The following is a 17732-nucleotide window of genomic DNA, read 5'->3' on the forward strand; positions in this document are numbered from 1 at the left end:
AGTTACCTAATAAATTCCTTTTAATTTTCACGGAAAAAAACAAAAACATTTTATTTCCCTCCCTTTACTGTTAGGAAAATATATTTTATTTTATTACAATAAATAATATCGAAACTAAAATATTATGGATATTAATACAAATTAGTTAAATATTTAAAAATAAAGTAAAAATTAATAAATTTATTTATTCTATTTAATATAATGTGTTATTTAGGGTTTGGTTTAATAGGTGGTAACACAAAGAAATAGATTCCATGGGAATTCCCAGTGAGCAGCAAACATAGGGAACGTTTGAAATTTAAAGCAAGGTAATTTGCTCGAACACTATTTATAATATAATTTTTTATTATTATCTGATTTATAAAATTAAAAAATTATGAATAAAAAGTCCTAATTGTGGAAATAGGAAAAATAAATAAACTAATTAATTATATCAATAGTTTATAAAAATTGATATTAATTTTTGTGAAAAAAAACATTTGTTTATAAACAAATAACTAAATTGAAATAAGTTTTAAAAATATTAAAATACATATTTTAAAATAAATAATGTCCCATCATTTGTCAGAGAGCATAGAAAATATAAGATTTTTTAATTAATATCTTTTTGATAATTTGATAATTTGTTGGATTTTAATTATACATTTATGGGAACAAATGTAGATTATATACAGCCAGTAGAAAATTTCACTTAAAATTTGTCCCCAAACCAATCCCCACCCACCCAACCACTTCCTGGTTGTTCAAAAATGGTGTCCAAAAATTAAATAAAAAAATTTAGAATTTTTTTTTGAATTTTTTTTGAATTTTTTTTTGAATTTTTTTGAATATTTTTTGATTTTTTTTCCGTTTTTAAGTTTATTTTTTAATACTGAATCATTTGATACCCCACATGACTGTAGTTGTTTATTTTGTCATAGTAAATCGTTTGATACCCTACATAACTATAGTTGATTTTATTTTATCATACTGAATTTAATTTTTAATTATTATTAGGAATTCGTGTGGAAATGCTTTCTAGCATTCTCAACTGGTTTTTTATTAGATTTATCCATAAAAATAGATACTGTATTAATATATAGCAATAATTATGTAAAAGTATTGCACGCGACAAAAATTAACTCAAATTATTTTAAATCCAAACAACTAAACATTTATTAAAAAAGAAAAAAATGAGTAAAGAAATGATGGATAAAGACAATGAAAAAGGTGTCCAACGAAAGGATGATAAAGACAAGTGGTGTTGGACTCGATTAGCTGAGGCTAAGAGTAAAAACAAAGGAAATTGTAAGAAATTGATGAGTGAATGCATTCAAATCCTCATCGAGTCGTGTATGTGTTTCAACTAATTATCCAAACGTTTTTAATTACAATTTTATTAAACTAAATGCCATTTTTTCATTAATACTTTTGTATGTATAGGTGTTTCAATTGTTATGTTCATATGTGAGAATTTAATCGGAATTGTATTTCTTATACTAAGTAATAAAAATAAACTAAATTATAAATGTATTTAAAGAGTTGACTAATATATGTTTTATCCCGACCTCCCAAAGGCATCGTATACCTGAATGACTGTCCCGTTAGTAAAGTGCTTCCAATCAGTTTACTGGTATACGGTATATCCAGTCTTGCAAATGGCATAAGTATCCAAATAGTTCGGTCCAAATGTCTGAATATCAATGACCCGAAAGACGGTTTTGCGACTTTAACTAAACTCGTGTTTTTTATTTCATTATTTGTAATGCTATTCACTTTTATTATTGGTTTGTATAATAATCACTGTATTATACTTTAAATTATATATAAAGACAGTAAAATGTATTTTGTATTTGAATGTAATAAATAGCGGCGATTGCTGTCTACGGATCAATGGATTTGGTGGTCACAAGAAATGAGAGTTCAGAAAATTATTGCAATTATTTTTACTATTGGTTTGCATTTGCATTCATAACATTTATTATTATCATATGCTTAGTGTTTATTATATGCTTCTGTTGTCTCATTTGCTTTGTTATGGCTGAAGTCGACACTCAAGAAGTGCAGATTGAAAGTCAAACAACACATGTTGTGGTCATTCATGAAACTGATGATAATTAATACAAAAAAAGTATTTTTCCGTTATTTTTTATTTTAAACAAAATTTGTCTTATAATGAATTTTTTACTCGTTATGCAAAATTTTAATATTTTATTTAACATTTTAATGAAATTTATATTTATATATTGTATTATATAGTATACCATATATATATATATATACTGTATATATTATTTGATTATCTTTTAATATTTATTTTCGTTATTTTCCTATTGCAAAATAAATCAATTTCAATATCTTAATAAAGTTAATAACTTATACTATGTTAAAAAAATGTTGATTACTTAGATATATAACATAAAAACAGTACAATTGTCATATTTGCTTACATATTAACAAAACTTATATATGATATAATTTGTTATAATTTAAAATTGAATGTATTTTGTAAAATATAATAAAAATTTTATTGTGTATTTTGTAATTGATTAACTGGTTATATATTGTATAACAAAAAATGACAAAACGTGACTTATCTTTCAATTTACTTATAATTGTCATTTGTAAGGCCCGTATAAAGACATGAGAGCAACAAAAGCATCGGTAGATTAYGTTTGTTAGACACGAGTGATTGAATGTTAACTAAATGCAAACATAACTATTGAACTTTTTTATGTCCTGTTATCTGTTTGTCATTTAAATTCAACTAAATTATAACAACAATATCGTTGCTCTTAATAACAAAAAATACTGTAAAATAAAATTTTGATTACAGTGTCATAGCATTGATTTCGATGAATGAGATAATGATTTCGATTTAAGTGACAATGAATTCGATTACGAGATAAACAATTCGATGACTGATATATTGAATTCGATTAATATGTTTAWTGTATTATATTATTGGTTTACATTATATTTTAGATTTAATGCAAACTTTAACATTGTTTTACAGTTCTATATATATTCTATGCAAATATCGAATTCAATATATCAGTCATCGAATTGTTTATCTCGTAATCGAATTCATTGTCACTTAAATCGAAATCATTATCTCATTCATCGAAATCAATGCTATGACACTGTATTATAATTGGTTTAATTGATATTTGATTGTTAGCCTTAAAAATCAAAAAGTATCATTTATTTCACTTATTAAACTAAACACCAGAAATATTTGAATTACTTTAATTTKAAACAATATGTTATTACTGTAACCATTATTAGTATAAAACATTCATKTTTCAAGTTTTTTAGATGAACWTTTTWTCCATATCATGTAACAATAATATTTATTTAGCAAAAAAATAATACAATTTTGAATAAGTAACGAATTAGTAACTTTGTTTTTAGTAAATAAATTATATACAAAACTTATTTTAAAAATATTATATTTAATACAATAAAATTAGTAATAATATTAATAACATTAGGATACTTATGAGTYAAGTCTGGTGGAAGTCCTGTAAATGCTATTTATTTTGATGATACAGTAAATTACTGAAAATTATATTTTATTAAAACAAAAAATAACAAAATATGCATTTTAATAAATAGATTGTATAAAATATTATAATGATTTTTACATTTAAAATGTTACTTAAATAGTAAAATATTAAAAAATGTTTTTAGTTTGTTAAATACTGTAAAAATTGGAAATTTATTATAAGAAATAATTTTTTAATATTTTGTAAATATATTTTGTATTTGAATAGAAATAGAGATATTGATTGAATTATTTTTAAAATGATAGGTTAAACAAGTTTTCCGTTAAAATATGACACTATTGAATGATTGACAACTGAGTACAGTATATGGTATATAATATATATATTTATTTTTCAATACTTTAAATAACAATCCTTTTAATGGATAGAGAGTTAGAGTAAAGCAAAATAATCTTTTATGCAAACAACTATTAAACACATTTTAACAATAAGTTTTATAATATAAAAATTTTTCATAATATTTCATATTTTTGTATAATTTTCAAGTACTAAATGTATATTATATATATACTACAGAATTTTGGTGTATCACTAATTTTTARCGTTATTTTCATTTAACATATATTCATCTATATATCTAATATCTATTTTAATAATTATCAATTTGATATACAATTTTTAAATAAATCAATATTTAACCATAATAAATATTTTTTATAACAATATACTGTATAAGATACTAATATAAATTATATAATTAAAAAATTTGTAATTTTTAGTTATATATATATTTATATTAATATCTTATACAGTATATTGTTATAAAAAATATTTATTATGGTTAAATATTGATTTATTCAAAAATTGTATAATACATAATATACATAAGAATTTATAATATTATTGAAACAAAATATAGTATTTTTATTTTCAATTACTAAAAGTTTCAAAATATATGGATTAAGATTTATTTATTTTAGTTTATTTAATGGATATTCTATATGTGAAAACTTTACCTTTTGAGCACATGGGTTGTCATAACATTTATACAACTCTATCAGCAAACAGTTATAAACTAAACATTTCCTACTGAGATACCTGTGCACAATAATTATAAGCATCACAACATGCAATTTAATAACACAAATATACAGTTATATTAGTAAACAAATTTTATAACAAATTATTAGTTGAGAAAATGATTAAATAAATATATTTTATAATATACAGTATAGTATTCAATGTTATTATGTAATAAAGTTTAGTGCAGTAAAATCAGTAAAAATATTGCTTACCGATAGACTGGATGTGCAAACTGTGTGATCCAACGCATGTCATATAATGTGGGATTCAGTTGAAGCACATCCTCACCGGTTGGCTGAGCCTACAAACAGTTGTGATAGTACTGGGCTCAAGCAATACAAGTGCCAGCCCTTAACCAATGGGTACACACACCAAGTGGAGGGGCTTTACTCTAGCAAAAGAAATTGGGAATTCATATATCAATAAGTTGGTGGATGACTCTTGAAGTTGTTGTTGTTGTGCTTCTGGATGAGACTCAGTGCTCTTCTCTTCTTTGCTCTCAATCTTCAGTTGTTGTGTTGAAGAGCTCTCCATTTGATTCCTAAGAGTTATTTTCGAAAGCCATCGCACAATCATCTCATCTCAACTCTTACCTCTTGTCGCTGAAGAAGTCGTTGATAAAGAAGTCATGAATATAGGCTCGTCATCCTCCCCGTCCACAATGTATGGAGCAGCTGATGTTCAACACAGATCCTCGTTTACCAGTGCTTATTACGACCCGTTTTATCCTAATTGTGGTCCAACAACATGGAGCTCATACCCGCCGCCAACATATCAGAGTCAATCGGGTCAGACTGTCCCATCCAGTGCCGGGTCATGTCTGCTGCCACCGGCACCCAAATCATTAGTTGGGCCACACTTTACACCAGTTCATCATCAGAGACGTAAACGCCGAGTGCTCTTCACTCAGGCACAGGTACGTCAATGGTGTGCATATGTGAGATGAGTGCCTACTTATGTGGGTATATGACCTCTTCAAGACACACGATGACCCTTATAATTGTATTCACACTTGATATGTAGTTGCTATGGATGACCCTCTCATCAACACTATTCCCCTTCTACACCATTGCTAATCCCTTTCCTTATCTAATTGTGTATAATATACAGTATATCCTCAACAAGTATTAAGCAAGTGATGCTCTCAAACACTAAAATTCTTAAACATTAAACTCTCGTTTTCTTACAATCCGTTTTTAGTGTTATCTTTATTATCAATTTATACATTATGTTATGTTATGTAACGGTATCTCATTTTCAACAGTCAACTCATCTCCAATAACTTCTCTCTCTCTCTTTCTTTCTTTCTTTCTCTCTCTCTCTCCTTTTTATCTATCAATTTATAATATAATGTGTAAAAATAATTATTTATTTTGCAAATTTACTAGAAAATATAACTTAAATATTATAACTAATTAATTTTTATTATTAACATAGATTATAACAATTTCAATATTTTTATCGATGATATTAATTTTAATAGTTTAAATATTTTCAATAATTTCAGGACATATTTTCTAATTAATATAATGTATAAATATTATTTAAAAACATGTTTGTATGGCTCAGGTTTATGAATTGGAAAGACGTTTCAAACAACAGAGATACCTATCAGCGCCTGAAAGGGAACACTTGGCATCACTTATACAACTGACACCAACACAAGTAAGTCCTGTCAAAGTTTGCCTCAATAACCTACACATTACTATCGACAATACCAATAGTTATTGTTATATTGTTTTATTGCAATATTATTTTAAGTGCTTAGAAATTATATCAAATTTGAAATTCTATTAAAATAATATTAAATATTTTTTTAAAAATCTGTATAAATAATCCTTTTATGGATCTTATAGTAGTGTTTATATGATATTTTTATTGTAATTGTTATCATTTAGATTAGTTTAACTAACAAATATTTTGTAGTCAAAATTACTATAGTGAAAAAATATAATTTCAAATGTGTTTTAAAACACACGAGGGTCTAAATTTTTAATCTCATATATAAGTGACAGTAACCCATGTAACACATCCACTAAAATATAAGATAAAAGCACTAAATTAATTTGATTAAATATTAATTTAAGCATTGTAATTTATTTAATATAAAAAATATTAAATAAATACAGTATTTATCAATCATATGATAAAACCAACCTTAAATATTTATCAATTGTTGAAATTATTTTGTTATTATTTGAATGTATTTGAGTAAATGTTTGCGTTTAGACAAAAAATATTTGAATTTTTTCAGTTTCCTACTGTCATTCAACATAATGTGCTATATTTGATGCTAACCTTAACAGCTATTAATAGCCAAAGTAGTAATAAGTTAAACAATGTTATCATTACCTTTACCTTGGATAATGTGGATAGTGTTGAACAATAAAAAATCATAATTTTATTCAATTTAAAAATCTTTTGTATAACTTATTGTTTTTCTTACATTTTGTTTCACTGCAGGTGAAGATCTGGTTTCAGGTAAGCCTACAGTTATATATAAAATACATTTCATATGTTTAGAGGATAGGAATAATATTTAAATAGACGAATGATTTCATAATACAATTGCTTAGAGTGATAGCAATTAAATGTAAATATTTAACAAAAAAAAGGTTTCCTTTTATATAATAAGTTTTTTTATGTTTTAACTTTGTATTACTACTACTACTACTACTACTACTWCTACTACCACTACTACTACTATTACTATAACCTTATATTTCTGTCTAATTCATTGGCAAACGATATATCTGTGATCAGAATCATCGCTATAAATGTAAACGTCAGGCGAAGGAAAAGGCGATGAGTGACGCCTCGCCAACACCACCACAAAATAGTACATCCACTGGCAGTGGTGTCAATCAAGCGGGCACCAGTACCACTAACAACTCAAGTCAATCCTACAGTTCCTCTCCACGTAAGGTTCCTGTTCAGGTGCTTGAAAACAATGATTGGGGAACTGGTATGACGGGATTGACACCGGTAACGGCTATGACCACTGTTCCAGAGTGTCACGGGATTCCCATGCCACCCCGTTCCATTTATTTCGACCGTTCCCTTCCAATACATTATGGAAACGGGATTCCACCGGGATTTCAATAGTATTTAGACATTTATAACATTTAGATTATAAAATAACATTATTAAAATTATAAAACATAATTACAATTATCACTATATATTTTAAATATAAATATATAGAATTAACTATAAAAAACTTTTATGTTATCATCATTTTGTGGTTACATTCATATTGTGTTCACTTTGTAATAGCGCACACATTGCATCTCAATAGTGGTTTAACAAATTGTGTGAAAATATTGTGTGAGAAATATGTAAATATAATAATAATAATAAATGTTTAGTTTATACAATTTAATCAATGGATAAAATTGTTATTGAGTTAAACAATTGATTTGTAAAATCGCAAACTTCCTCATTAGTATTCAACTGTAAGATATATTTAGTATATAATGCACACATATACAACATATAACATAAACATGTATATACAGTATACACAATTACAAAAGTTATATAAGAGATTGATTGTATGATAAATTAAAATGTAAGTGAAAGCCAACAAATTGAAGCATAAAATCGTACTCTTTTTGTGGTTGAGCCGCCGTTTTAGTTCAAAATATATTGATTTATTTGAAAATCTCTTTTTTATCACCTTTTTTATTATATCATACAGTATTATGTGATTATTATTATTTATAAGCAATGTATTATATAGTATAAATATATAAGCAACAAATTTTGTATTTGATTAAATAATAATAATAAAATAAACTGTTGAACCCCACACGCATTTTCCCATTTATTGATTGAGACATTCAAACAAACATTTCAAATACAGTTGTTATAACAAAGCGTTTTATTTATCAAAAAAAATTGATGCAATAATTCTCATATAATTCATTGCTTACTCTAATCGCATGATTTGCTATAAAACGATATAAAAATATGCGTTAAACACAATAATAATATGTTTAATAATAAAAATTAAAAATTTAAAGAAGAAATATTGAGAAATCTGTAATAAAAAATGAATTTCAGTTCAATTCATAACCAAATAATTCATAGCTGTTGCACATCAATACATAATAGTTAAGCATTTAAATAGTGTGCCCGTAATTATACAATAAATATATAGTTGTATACAGTGTATACATAYCTGCAATACTTATATACATAACCATAGTCTAGCTGTTGTGGGAACAGACAATTCAGTCAATTGTTGTTTTGTTGTATTATTTGATATGTCTTTATTATGTTTAGCTAAAAATTTTTTTTACAAATGCAAGTAGCAGTAAATATATACTAGAATTATTTATATGACCATAAACTACTTGTTCAATAGTATAATTGTTGGGCATTTATACCCTAAATTTATATATAGATTTATTAGTAATTGATAAAAAAGGGAGTCTGCCATAGCATAAACATTGCTTTAGATAAGCCTGACTGCACTTATGTATATAGAATGAGAGCACTGGGATGAGAGTACATATATTTATACYGGTACTACATATTCACGCATTATACTTATGTATATTATTGTATATAAAAAAATTTAAAAAATAGTAAAACATATTTTTATATAATTTTTTTACAAGTAGTGTTGGCCGAGACTTCCTACTCTTTTTAATAATAGGCATACATAACAATAAGTATATATTTTATATTAAGTGAAATTATTCAATAAAATATTTACTTTCACTCTTCACAACAAACGTTTCACTTAATTTGTTGCATTTTCAATGGTAACAATCGATATATCTCGATGTGGTGGTCAATATGGGAGGGGTGGCAAACATATAACCTATACATTCGAGTCAATATAAAAGCCATTACTTATTTTCACACTTTTTTTTCTTTCATTTAAAAATAGTTTAACAATATATTTGTTAGTGAAATATTAAGTCTCTGTGAGTTAAACACGAAGTTTATAGAAAGGCACGTCCCTTTGAATGCATGGACAGTATAGCTATGTGAAAGCTATGGTACTGACTATGATGGAAGTGGAAGTGCACGTGTGTCCTATGGATCTAAACCATTGTCAATGACTGAGAGAGAGAGAGAGAGAGAGAGAGAGAGAGAGAGAGAGAGAGAGAGAGAGAGAGAGAGAGATCAATTCATTGAGACTTTTAAATAGAAAGCCATTGAGTCATACAAATGGAGTGATTGGGAAGTTTGGGTTTGGGTGTCAAATACTGGGATATATTTACAAAGCTATTAGTAATAGCTGTGAGGAACAGAGGAACAGTAAGAGGCTAGACCTCAATCAATACAACAGATATGTTAAGAGCTTCTGGTGGTAGATGTGTTAGACCAGAGTTTTTGCAAAAGTGATGGCAGAATACTGTTCATGTCATTTGACATTATAATAGTATTCATATAATGAATTTGTCACTTAAATGTATATATTGTCAGTTGATATGACAAACCACTATTTACTACTAGATATGAATATAGCATTTATAACTATTCAATACATATGACATCAAAAACACTCGCTGTTGGCTATCAATTGTAAATTGCATCTAATAATATAATATTTTGATAACTATATTGTCATTTAACCAATAATTTTCAAAAAAAGTTATTGTAATTTAATAGGCAGTATCATTAACATTTAAAAAGAAAATTATATATTTTTTAATAAATATTTTATATTGTACTTAATAAGCCACCAAAAGTTTTATCTCTAATAAGATCTAAGAGCAAAAATATAAACAAAATATAATTATTTTTTTGTGATTTTTGTGATCAATAGTATTGTATTCAATGATATTGTTGTACTGATATAAGACCAGTGATGACACTATTGTGTTGAAGACAAGCTTCTGATTAAAACCAAATAAAGTGATGTCATTTGTGAAACAAACTTTGTTTCGATCGCTGGCTTTATATTTATATTATWTATCTATTGATATATAAGAGAGAAAATGTTTTTTTCTTCACTCGTCACTAACAGATAAAGAGCGACAAATAGTTTGATATATGGCTACTGAGTCGGTGGTGGCTATGAATTAAATGTTAGACACAAGTGAAGAGACAACACAGTAGTGTCCGCAGTGTTAGTGCAACCAAAAGATATTGAAGTGCAGTGTCAACACTGACTGTGTGTATATGTGTATTGAGTGACCATATAATAGAAAAAGGCTATAATAGAGAATTGAAATTGAAATATATTGAATGYTAGAGAGAGAGAGAGAGAGAGAGAGAGAGAGAGAGAGAGAGAGAGAGAGAGAGAGAGAGAGAGAGAGAGAGAGAGAGAGAGAGAGAGAGAGAGAGAGMGAGAGCGTTATTGAAAGGATGTGTTGACGTGAAACATATAATACACATTATATTGCTATATATTATATGGTAACTATAGGGTCGGTTGGTTGCGCTAAAACCATACCATTTATTGAGCAAAATCATCGCAAATATCTGTTAGAAAAGTGAGCGATAAAGTTGTGGTAAAAGTTGTAGTATTTTTAATGGAGACAAGCTTTGGATATACAGTATATAAACATTCATATGGACCGGGAATGACATTCTTGAAATGCCAACAAATTTCATGTGCAGGTGTGATATCGTTAGTATATATCAATATATACACAAAAGTTTTCAATTGTGTTTTTAGTGAAACCACACAAACTCTATACAATAAAAAAAATATTGAACCGATTGACTGATTTGAATGAAATGATGAGAAGGTTTTATAGATTTTAGTAGTTTTGTGTATCATTGCTATCGATAGTATCCTTTAGTCCTGTCATTGTATTGACAGTAACTGCAAAGTGTTGGTCAAGGATTTGCTTATTTTCAACACTATTTATCACATATTATACTATTCATACAATTTATACTATTTTTAAGTTAATGTATATCCGATTAATTTATTTAATTTATTCTTGAAATTGTATAGTAGATATACAGTTTAAGCGATATTAATCGCTATTATATAATATAAATCATAAATTGATATTATGACTTAAGTTATCAAAATATTTTATATTATTTTATATTAAAAGTTTAGTGTGACATTTTTTTCAAAAGTTATGTATATAAAATAAATTAAAAATTAGAAGTTGTATAATAAAAATAATATTTTTTAAAGATTTAGATGTATACCAAACTTGCAGATAAAAGAGAGCCAATTACTAATTTTACAAATTTTTATTACTTAATATTTGAAATAATGTTTACAAAGAACTTAGGATTTGGTTAGACCATCAAAATAATGAATAAAAAACAAAAACTCATGAATCAAATTTTAATTTTATATAAAAAATATTGAATTTTAAATACATATATTACTAAACACACACACAAATACCAAAATTATGATTTATGCAAATGTTTTGAGTAAAAAATATAATATTAAAATGAAATGAATGTGAAATGATTATTCACTTGAATTGTCAGCAATTTTATATATGTTTAAGATTATGGGTTCACTGTATGAAAAGTGGATGAGTTATTGAGGAGCACTTCAAATACCAAACAATTTTTATGTATATTAAAAAATTACTGTTTTTGTCAATCATTTAATAAAGACTATACAATGTGTTTTAATAATAATATTTTATGTTTAATTGAATTGTGATCATTGGTTGGCAATCATAGCAGTAGGAGCTCCTATCAAATCAATTGCAATACTCGGGTTTATGAAGTTTGGGACAGACTATCTGAAAGAGAAAAATTGACTCTCAAGTGGAGGACTTGTATGTGATTTTAGCTTTAAATTTAAGTATTGAGTTATAAAATACGTTATTTATAAAAAAAATTGTTGAATTAAATGACAGAATTCATACAATCATTTTCATAGAAGAGGTCATAAACTGATTTTTTATCCGATTTTAAGTGAGTTTTGTGTCACATATAACACACGAAACATTGTTATATAGAGTTGAGATATGTATTGTCGATGGAAATGGAGTAAATCATTGGTAGGCATAACTATCGAGTAGTATTATATTTTTGACAAAAAATTAAGATTTCAATTGCAGTAAAATTGTGTGACAGTTAAGCAGATATTATATATTCAACTGCAAGTCTATAGGTATAACAATATTATAGAGTGTAACCCATGATAACAGTATAATAGATACTCGAGAAACACATTTACTCACTATACTCTTCCACACTATACTCCCGGTGCTTGCAGTGGCAAATAGGACCACTTGAGACCACACCATTCGGTCCATGTATTTGTGTCCCAATCGCTGATCCACTTGAATCAAAATTTGCTGCCACTTGTGATCAAAATTATTTAGAGAACAGTCATACATCTGTCCAACTGTCGATCCCATGACCGGCCTCTACATCAAAATATTGTCTCCAAATGTTAGCATTTGACAAACCTTCACATTTGACTATATTTTTGAAGTTTAAGTAATATTTAATATATATATATATATATATATAGATTATTGGTATCAAAAAATGTTTTTTGAGCACTCAATTCAATAGATTTATAACCTTTGAATACTTTTTTAAAAAGTAAATCCAATACAAAATCATAACAAACAAGAAATACTTCAAATTGTGTTAAAATTTAGATTAAATATTATTAAATAAACAAATATTTTTAGGATTTAAAAATAAGTTTAATAATGTTTCAAATTATAATTAATATTTGTCACTTATAAAAAATTAAATTATAATTGAAGTAAAAATAAATTACATTTATAAATAAAAAATTTATTTTAAATTATATTGCTACTTTAAATTTTTAATTAAATAAATTTTGTTTTTAACTAACTAGTTATATAAGTAAATTGTTTTAATAAAATATTCATTTTAATAATTTGACATAATTTATTAATATTAAAATTACTAAGTAGAATATAAGTAGAATAAAATAATTTATAAAAGTAAATGTGTTGTAAAATATTTTGAAATTATATTTATATATTCAATATACAGTATTTAAAATGATAATTTTAATAATTATTTAGATTATAAATTCAATTTACTATTTATTGATAATTAAATTTTAAAATAATGCAAACTGTCTTATTTTGTTGTTAAAAAACTAGTATTCTTAATATTTAATTACATTAAAATAGTTTTATAATTAATAAACACATATATAAATAAACAATTTAGTATAAAAAATACATTAAGCAAATGAAAATATTTGAAAGACTAGATAACAATAAATATGTATATATTTATACATAAGTGTATTGTGAATGTATGCAGTGTCAATATGGGTGGCCATACCAGTGCAATCGGCACTACCACCACATTATCATCATCTCTAACCAATATTGACATAAGTGAGGAACAGACAAAAAAAGCACAGGTGGAGGGAGAGAGCATTGAAAGGTATAAAACAATAAGTAGGCAACACTGACATCACACACATAGATAGATAAAGTCAATATAAAAAACTGGATGTTTGAAGTCGTTTCTCAAAATGCAAAAACTGTATGTAAGGCCACACAGAGAGGGGCTCTTGTAGTGGTGCTAACAATGATGTGATGGCAAGGATGTGATGTACTGTACTGTATAGTATGTGTTGTGTGTGAACGTCTGGTGATGTATGTCTTGTATGTCTTGTAAGTCTATGTATGTCTATATATGTCAGCTCTTTATTTGTTAATATAGGTCTTTTAAAAACGAAAGGTGCAAATGAAGGTAAAGTTGGGTATATTGAATGACTTTACAAACTAACTGAAAGATCCACTGATAACAGTTGAGATAAAAATATATACACTAAAACTCAAAGAAGTATAACAATGTCTTGTCAATGGAAACAATGTCTAAACTTAAAGTGACTTTTAGTGAGACAAACAGTCAGAGTATGCGATTGAATGTAAGCAAAATGTGTAGACTTTTTCTCGCATTTGTTAGTAAGCAATGGATAGACATTTGAATGTACAGTATTTTGTTAGCATTGCTTACTGACCAATACATTCAAAACTAAAAGTAGAGAGAAAAACAAATAACAGAATTGAAAGTTAATGCAAATATGATTAACCATTTGAGTTGTCGTCTAATACAACAAAAGCATTGTAACTAACAGTAATACCAACTTCAAGAAACTCGTCTAATATGACGTTCCGCTCAAATCTCGTATGAATTTTGCTGTATTCAAGTTTAGTTAACTAAAAATGATTGCAAGTGTGGGTATCACTGGATGTAATGCAAAATGTGATTTGCACTATAAATCTATACCGTGAGGACCAATGCAAACAATGGACAATAGTATGGACAGTCAGCTCTGTTTTAATATCCGGTTAAGAAAGCTATTGATTGGTATGTAATATTTATATTATTGTTATATGTGTTATATATTAATGTGTGTGTGTGTGTGTGTGTGTGTGTGTGTGTGTGTGTGTGTGTGTGTGTGTGTGTGTGTGTGTGTGTGTGTGTGTGTGTGTGTSTGTGTGTGTGTATCCCTAACATGATATGTATGTTACATCTATATCACTATCAGACGTATTGATACATCAAGTGGTCGATCATCTGTACAAAACCCAAACCAAACATTGGGCTTACAATCATTGATCGCTTATATCTCTTTCATTATTAAGTTTATTGAATTCACAGTTTTTTTTCATATAAATGCAAACAATTTGTCGTAAAGAATAATGATATAAAAATCTAATATATAGATATCTAAAATCTGTGTCCAAATTTGCTAAAATATATTTCATGATTATATAAACTAATATAAAGATTCTATATTTATAGAATATGGTAGTAATACTATTATAAATTATATAAAACTTATATAATACTTTATATAGAGTGTAAACATATAGAATTGTTTGTTTATAAAATTGAATGAAAAATAATTTACTTTTAAAATGACAATTATATTATAAAAATAAAACATAAATTAATATTAGTGTGTATTAAATAAACAAAACATAAAAACATATTTATATAATATTTATTGTAATGCCTGTAAATATAGCAAATGTTTGCATTATAAAAACAGATCCATTTATTCAATGATAATAATACCCATAATATCATTTATTCAATGCATTGTGTCTAAGATTTGTTGATAATTGATGCCTAAATAGTGTGAACAATAATGATAGGCATATATTCAGTTATGAATAGCGATGATATCCAAAAATCCCATTTTCCGCATGTATTTTGAATGTCTAATGTGTCGCTCAAATGATCCACAAAATTGTATTCAAAGATTTTCTTAAGGCTTAAGAGATTTGTCTATTTTTCACTGACAAGTGAGTGAAAGTGCCAAATATGACAGCTATAGCATAGTCTATACTATAAGACCTAAATCCTTGTGCCTTAAAATTGAGTATACAATAAAAAATACATTATATTTACGTTTATATTTTAATTTCTAGTAAATATGGCAATTAAATTAAATTAACTTTTTTAGTTAATTAAGTAATACAAGCTTCAATTATTTATAAATTTTATAATATACTGTATATTGTAAATGTAAATAGAAAACTATAATTTACAGTAACAGTCAATTGCTTTAAATTACCCATATGTTTTAATGTAAAATTGTATAATATTTTTATTAATTAATACAGCTAAAGATAAATCATTATAAAGAAATTGTGTAAAAATGCTAATTTAAATTATTTATATTTTATTAGTATATTTATAATGTAAATTATTATAAAGCATTGCATTAAATAATTAAGAATCTGATTTTGAATGTTTTAGCATAAATATACAAATTTGAGTTATAATTATGAATATGATTTTAATATATTTTATACAATGTTTAAATTACAGATATCTGTATTATATTTGTGTTCACTAATAAAAATGTATATCTTTTATGATAATTAAGTGCAAACACTAAAGATACACAATAAATGCATTCATCACCTCATCAATAGATAAATTACTGTATTTACAATTGAATTGAATTATATTTATAAAAATCAAATCATTAGTTAATAATAAAATAATAAGCCGTAAGACAACAAATAGTTTGAGTGTCGGAGTTCATGACACACGTGTTGTTGGCATGACTACTGATACACCACTATTCACTACACTATGGATGGACTCTTAGGATGGATGTCCTCTCCAAGTGCTGCACGCGTACTACTATCTCAAACATACTGTACTTTAAATTAACTGATTCAATGATTTGATAGCAATTCACATACGATAGAGAACTGACATCTCATTGATGAAAGAGTTTTGTCTATCAATTTGTTGGTAAAATATGGCATCAAATAAGCCCAATGACTGCGGGCTATAGGCATTGGAGTACATCTCAAGTGGAGAGGCAGTAGAGGCAGTCAGAGGCAGTCAGCCTGATTAAGCCATAACAATACCGGTGCAGACACTAATTGAGTTGTTGATGTTATTTCAATACTCTCTCTCTCTCTCTCTCTCTCTCTCTCTCTCTCTCTCTCTCTCTCTCTCTCTCTCTCTCTCTCTCTCTCTCTGTCAAAAGTCCTATCGTAGGTATAAACTAAACAAAACAATTATACTGTATTATAATAGTATAATACAGTATATCATATCTATTGTAAATCAATGGCACTACAGTTATACTACCAGTGCTCAACTATAGACTAGTAGTATCCCAGCGAATGAATCATACGCTTAATAAGAAATATTCAATATTATGATAATATTGAGATCACTTTATATTACAAACAAAACCATTCATGTATTGACATCAAAGACATTGAGGACTCACTACTACTACTACTACTACTACTACTACTACTACTACTACTACTACTACTGTGTCTTGTAATTGAAGACTATTTTTTATTTCAATGAATAACACGAAGCTATTCATAATATATTTAACTATTGTAAGTATTTTTTTATAAAAAGAAAGGAAAAAACATATTATTTTTTGTTATATTATATTTTAATTAAAGATCTTATTAAAGTAAATAAAAGTAATTAAATTAAACAAAAATATGTCATTATAAATGTATTAATGTTAGAATCAAGTAAATAGATGTATACTCTATATGATGTATATTTGTATTTGAATTTAATAAAATTTTTGTATATATAAAATAAAAAATATAAACTAATTTTTATTAGTCGTATACAATCTATAGTATAAAAACGGTTTTCTTTTAAACATGTTTTGAAATGAAAATTCATTTACAGTATATAAATAATATTATATAATAAATTGAGTTACAGTTGTTTTCTATGATATATTTATTTTAATTT

The 17732-nt window shown here is 26.2% G+C and overlaps 2 protein-coding genes across 2 annotated transcripts; both read left to right on the forward strand.

Moving 5' to 3' along the window:
* The first annotated feature begins 1130 nt into the window (after positions 1–1130).
* On the forward strand, positions 1131–2100 carry LOC128966313 (uncharacterized). Its single transcript, XM_054313159.1, has 4 exons — positions 1131–1332; positions 1423–1482; positions 1557–1766; positions 1850–2100. The coding sequence occupies exons 1-4, from the start codon at positions 1173–1175 to the stop codon at positions 2098–2100; spliced, it is 681 nt and encodes a 226-aa protein (XP_054169134.1). The 5' UTR covers positions 1131–1172.
* A 3132-nt stretch (positions 2101–5232) lies between these two features.
* On the forward strand, positions 5233–7676 carry LOC128966314 (homeobox protein LOX10-like). Its single transcript, XM_054313160.1, has 4 exons — positions 5233–5487; positions 6141–6236; positions 7035–7052; positions 7335–7676. Exons 1-4 carry the CDS (start codon positions 5233–5235, stop codon positions 7674–7676), a joined length of 711 nt encoding a protein of 236 aa, XP_054169135.1.
* The last annotated feature ends 10056 nt before the right edge of the window (positions 7677–17732 follow it).

This window comes from Oppia nitens, unplaced genomic scaffold (assembly GCF_028296485.1).
Source record: "Oppia nitens isolate AA-2021 unplaced genomic scaffold, nextdenovo-longstitch-racon4-pilon3 scaffold1_pilon_pilon_pilon, whole genome shotgun sequence".
NCBI classification, from domain to species: domain Eukaryota; kingdom Metazoa; phylum Arthropoda; class Arachnida; order Sarcoptiformes; family Oppiidae; genus Oppia; species Oppia nitens.